This window comes from Lepus europaeus, chromosome 8 (assembly GCF_033115175.1).
Source record: "Lepus europaeus isolate LE1 chromosome 8, mLepTim1.pri, whole genome shotgun sequence".
In the NCBI taxonomy this organism is placed as follows: domain Eukaryota; kingdom Metazoa; phylum Chordata; class Mammalia; order Lagomorpha; family Leporidae; genus Lepus; species Lepus europaeus.
Genome location: NC_084834.1, coordinates 123909649 through 123915486, shown reverse-complemented (window position 1 = coordinate 123915486; position 5838 = coordinate 123909649). Strand labels below are relative to the sequence as shown.

General features: G+C 46.6%; 1 protein-coding gene across 1 annotated transcript; it reads right to left on the bottom strand.

Annotated features, from left to right (window-relative positions):
* Window positions 1-3889: 3889 nt before the first annotated feature.
* LOC133765742 (neutrophil antibiotic peptide NP-4) lies at window positions 3890-4749 on the bottom strand. The gene is made up of 2 exons (XM_062199304.1): window positions 4578-4749; window positions 3890-4002 (listed from the first exon to the last, which is right to left on the bottom strand). Exons 1-2 carry the CDS (start codon window positions 4747-4749, stop codon window positions 3890-3892), a joined length of 285 nt encoding a protein of 94 aa, XP_062055288.1.
* Between the last annotated feature and the right edge of the window lie 1089 nt (window positions 4750-5838).

Genomic DNA, 5838 nt, shown 5'->3' with positions numbered 1-5838 from the left:
TTAAAAACCCTTCCATTCTAGTCTGGTTGTCAGCAGATTTTGAACATCAACAATGCCTGGTCTGCTATTGTGCATACATTACACCAAAGACCAGGGAAGATTCTTCAGGACTGTTGCCATGGAAGACAAGATATTGCAACAGGGAGAGGAGTTGAACTGAACTCTTTTGAAGCAAACCATAAAGGGGTTTAAATCCTGAGCAGATCTATGGGAAGTTCCCCAGGAGGTTAGTGAATAGGTTGGTAAAGGTGATTGCACCATCTGTGTTCCCTAATTTGCAGTAACTGAAGTGAGACTCGTAACTGCTCACAGAGACAGAGGTGCTAAGTCCTTGAGCAACTGAGTCTTCAGTGGATGTCTCCTTGTGACTTGTTCTTCATTTCCCTCTCTTAGCACATGAGCAGCTGATCCAAGCTAAAACTTGTCTTATGGGGTGTTCAGTAGATACACAGTGTGTGTGCATCCAACTAATGAGATTTAAGTCTTTTTTTTTTTTTTTGACAGTCAGAGTGGACAGTGAGAGAGAGAGACAGAGAGAGGTCTTCCTTTTTGCCGTTGGTTCACCCTCCAATGGCCGCCGCGGTAGGCGCGCTGCAGCCGGCGCACCGCGCTGATCCGATGGCAGGAGCCAGGTGCTTCTCCTGGTCTCCCATGGGGTGCAGGACCCAAGCACCTGGGCCATCCTCCACTGCACTCCCTGGCCACAGCAGAGAGCTGGCCTGGAAGAGGGGCAACCGGGACAGGATCGGTGCCCCGACCGGGACTAGAACCCGGTGTGCTGGCGCCGCAAGGCGGAGGATTAGCCTATTGAGCCGCGGCGCCGGCAAGATTTAAGTCTTATGTGAGGCTCAGCATGTGCCTTGTTACTGAGGCTTTGGTCACATCTTTCAACCATGTCTGTTCTCTGGTTTGCATCTGTTGTTCCCCAGCCTGGATTGTAGCAGCCACAAGCAAATGTGATGTATCTGTGTTCCTTCACCCACACACAGTAGACAGAAATGTCTCATTTATCTGACAGATGATTCTGACCACATCTGCTTAAATTGATTTTGCCCTTGTGTCTTGCAACATCACTTCCTGACACTGGATTTCTCTTTCTTTCATTCCATTCTCTCTGCCTAAAATTCTTCTCTACCTCTTTTTTTTTTTTTTTAAAGATTTATTTACTTGAGAGACAGAGTTACAGACAGAGAGAGGGGAAGAGAGCAGGAGAGAAAGATAGAGAGAGATGAGAGAGAGAGAGGTCTTCCACCCACTGGTTCACTCCCCAAATGGCTGCAAAGGGCCAGAGCTGAGCTGATCCAAAGCCAGGAGCCAGGAGTTTCTTCCAGGTCTCCCATGCAAGCACTTGGGTCATCTTTTACTGATTTCCCAGGCCTAGCAGAGAGCTGAATCAGAAGAGGAGCATCTGGGACTCAAACTGGTGCCCATTTGGGATGCTGGCACCACAGGCAGAGCCTTAGCATACTATGCCACAATGTCAGCCCCTCTATCTCTTCTTTTAATCAATTGACATTTTTAACACTTGTTGTGTTTAAGTTTCAGATCTCCATGAAACTGTTCCTGACACCAACAAGCCGTAACATTCTCTGCCCTATTTCTTATTCCCAATTCTTTAATGATTTACATCATTTTGAAAGATTCCCTGTCACATTATCTGGATAAGTGGACTGATTGAACTCTAAGTTTCAGATTCATCCTGTGAAGACAGCAAAAATAATGTATTTTTAAACATTTATTTGAAAGTCAGAGTTACAGAGAGAAAGAGAAAGAAAGTGTGTGTGTGTGTGTGAGAGAGAGAGAGAGAGAGAGAGAGAGAGAGAGAGAGATTTTCTATCTGCTGGTTCACTTCCCAGATGGCCACAGTAGCCAGGGTTGAGCCAGACCAAAGGCAGGAACAGGAGCTAGGAGCTTCATTCTGGTCTTGCATGTGGGTGGCAGGGGCACAAACACTTGTGTCATCTTCCGTTGCTGTTCCTAGCCCATCAGCAGGGAGTTGGATGGGAAGTGGAGCAGCTGGGGCTCGAAGTGGTGCCCATATGGGCTTCTGGCATTGCAGGCGGTGGCTTTGCCTGCTATGCCACAATGCCTGGTCCAATAATATATTTTTATTTCATGTGAACACCTGCTTGTCTTAGGCACTTATCTAGGCCCTGGGGTACAATGACCACCAAAGGTGAATCTTACTTTTCTAGTGAAGGGAGAAAAAAGTCTATTATGTACAGATTGTGAGATGATTTGGTTTTCTATAAAGGAACAAGAAAGAAAAGAAAGGGGTTAGATCACCATGGCAAAGATGTTGCAATTTAAAAAGAGGGAGATCTAAACAGTTCTCAAAAAAGGTGAAGTTTTAGCTGAGACCTGGAGCTGTGGGAGCCTGTTGCCTCTGTGTTCAGTGCATATGCTCCATGGTGGAGCTGGTCTGGCCCAGTGGACATTTCAAGTGCACAACAGCTAGTAGTTTAAAAGCACAAACAACTTTAAGTATTTTGCAGTTACAGGAACTGAGAGGCCTCCCTGAGCTTATACCCTGAGTTCTCACCTATGACTTTGCTGTGTACACAGGAGAGGAACTGGGACCATATCTCCATCCGACCCACAGACTCACTCTGAAATCCCTGGGACTTGGCTGTGAATCCCTGGCCATGGAGTGTCTCAGCGAGGTGCCTTGTGCCCTGAGCTGGCCTCCTCAGATAGACACACCCTCAGTCTGGGTCTGTGATCTACATCAGAGGCAGAGGGAGTGGACATGGGGGAGACCTGGTCCCTTCTCTGGAGGCCGCAACATGTGTTGCTGGTGCTGGCGGTCACACCAGTGTCTGTGCCCATCAGATTATTTTAGTCAAGAATGGTGAATGATCCACCAGAAGTACTGTGCCTTTCTCTGCACAACATAGCCCCTCATTCACCCTCAGAGCTGCTGGGACAGTCTACCACAGCAAGAGAGGCACGGAAGGAACAGACATTTTCCTTTTCCAGACACTTATTGTAGAATGACAGGCAAGAATAGCTTGGTCCAGAATAGATGTAAGGAGTCTGGTGCTCTCCCCGGACTCCTCACAAGGTTTTTGTGGTTATGTTGCACTGACATATGGGATTGTCCAAGAGTCAGCGGGTACGTGGGGGAGGGAAGAGTTACAAGACTCTGAGGCAGACAGAGTTGCCCAAAAGCAGGAGTTATCCAGGGTCAGCAGGTTACCCTCACAAGACGTGAGATAATTAATGAGCTAAGGATCACATGGAGTTCAGTGTGTACAGGTGCCTGTCACCTGAAGGGTAGTGGGCAGATGAGGGAGGGGACTTCCCTGTCTACTCTGTGTGCATTATCAATTACAGTGAAGAGCTACACAAAATGTGCTGTGATTATTTCTGGGAAAAGAGAAGAACTTCAAAATCAACAAAGGGACCTGAAGGACAATGGCGGCCCTCACCTTCCCTCATCATGGGAACCTCTTCTCTACCTGCATCCTTTGCCTCTAAGCCTTCTTCCAACAGCCTCATGAACACAGGCTGATGCTTGACTTCCAATATACTCTCACCTGTTCTCTTGCTTATCTGAATGAAGCCAGAGGGAAGAGGCAATAGAGGTAGGTAGACAGATCAGAACCAGCTTGGAGCTTTCTGATCACTCTCTGCCTGGAGCCTGAGTTCAACTCATTTCAGCCTAGAATCTGCAGCCAAAATTTTATTTAAAATGCTTCATTTTGGGACTTGCACTTCCATGAGCCAGGACAAAGATATACATGAGCATGAAAGAAGCACTAGCACAGAATGTTGACTACAAGCTCTTTATTTAGGGTAGGAAAGGAAAGGATGAGGCAAAGGGTAATAACATTTTCCCTCGAGGTCTCCAAGCAAATAAGGAGCTACTTTTCTTTGTTTTTGATGCTCAGCGGCAGCAGAGTGTGTGGCGGACTCCACGGATTGTGCAGGATCCAGAGTTGCGTTCGCCAGACCCACAACCGAATCGTCTACAAGTACAGGTCAGGCCTGCCTTTGCACCTGTGGACATAGAGCATTAGGCGTTGAGCATGGGGTCCTACAGGGTAGCAAAGGGCACGCTGCAGAAGCTTGCTGTGTGTCTAGTGTGTTCGTTAGGTTGGCTGCAGTGTAATTGCTGTAGCAATTAGCATGGACAATCCCACCAATAAGAACAAATACACACAGCAAGTGCTGGTCACTCAGGGCCTGAGATCCATTTTCAGTATCTTCACTTCTATGTGCTTTGCTCTCATCACACAAGCATCTCAGCACAGCCTTGCTCCTCTCTCTAGTTTCTAAACCTTCTCTTATAGAGGATTTAATTCTCTTTACAATGAATTCTACACATTTAGATAAAAAAAAAAAACCAAAAATCTGTGAATCTGTCCATGTGTTGAACCTGCAGAATAACACACATGTCTCACATTCAATAGTCTTTGCAGAACGTGTCAGATTCATTGGACTTTCAGGGTTCTATTTGCAGTGGAGAAAATCTGGGGTCTGGGAGGTTACCTAAAATCATCTACTTGCTCGCCCAGACTCCTGGACTCTCCTCCCCTGGAGTCTCTACAGCTCAGCTATGCTGTATTTCTCACCCAAAACTTCAAGGGCGGAGGTTTCATCCTGTTTAATGTAGATGGCCACGTCCAGATCCTGTGCCCTGGGCTGTTGCTTGTCCACAAGGTCATCAGCCATCCCTGAGTGGAGCTCAGCCTGGGCCTGCAGGGTCACCAGGAGAATGGCAGCAAGCAGAGCGAGGGTCCTCATGGCTGGGAGGCACCTGGAGGAGGGGAGAGCAGGGTGTGGGTGTGGGCTGAGGAGTCAGCCTGTGTTCACAGGTCTGTTAGGGGAGCCTCGGAGACGAAGCCTGCATTAGGGAAGGTGTGCACTGGAGGGTGAGGGCTGCTGTCCTCTAGGTCCCTTGATGCTCCTCTCTCTGGCAGCTGCACTGGATCACAGGTGTGGTCGCTCACTGCCTTTCTTGGCGGATGCTAATAATTAGATGGGGACCCTGTCATCGTTTCCTGTTTCTGTCTGAATATTTACCTTTTCAAATTGAAGATGGAAAAGAAGCAGTGCTTTGATTCATTAAGATGAGGGAACAATGGTCCTCTCTCTGCAGATGGGCCCTGCTTCTCTGGGGGTCTGAGCTCTAGCCCAGACTTGTACCTCACTGAGTAGAGATGTGGTCACTGCTGTGTTAGGGCTTGGCCATTGCGATGAAGGAGGATTTTCCTGCTATGAGAGTGTGGAGAAGACAATGACACTATCAGGATATAGGGGAAATAAGCTCAGAGGGTCTAGGCAAGTTCTAGGTGAAGCTCTGCAGAGCAAAGGAAACAATCAGCAAAGTGAGAAGCCAAGTAGGGACAGGTAGAAATATTTACAAAACATACATCTGATAAAGGCTAGCATCCAAAATACAGAAACAGCTAAAGAAAATTCAATACTAAAAAATATATGGCCTGATTTTAAGTGGACAAAAATGTCAGATATTTCTCACAGTGTTTAAAATATCAGTTGGGATGCCAACATCCTACATCAGAGTTCTAGTGTTTGAGATCCACTTCCTCTAATTATTGGTTCCAGCTACTCAAATCTCTGAAAACCACAAATAGTGATTTAAGAGTTTGAGTTCCCTATCACCCATGTGAGTGATAGAACAAGTTCCCAACTCCTTTCTTCGGCTTGACCTATTTCAAGCATTTAATGGTATTTGACAGGTGAAAAGAGGTCTCTCTCTCTCTCTCTCTCTCTCTCTCTCTCTCATAATTTAAAAAAGTTTTGTTAATGGACAAAATATCTGAGTAGACATTTCTAAAAATAAAGCAATACCTTAAAAGGAGTTATTGTCTC

What these genes read in the sequence shown, in the direction of transcription:
- LOC133765742 (XM_062199304.1), bottom strand. Translation starts at nt 4,749, where the DNA reads ATGAGGACCCTCGCTCTGCTTGCTGCCATTCTCCTGGTGACCCTGCAG. An exon ending in CTCCGCCCTTGAAGTTTTGG is followed by an intron (nt 4,003 to 4,577) that starts GTGAGAAATACA and finishes CTATGTCCACAG; the next exon opens with GTGCAAAGGCAGGCCTGACC.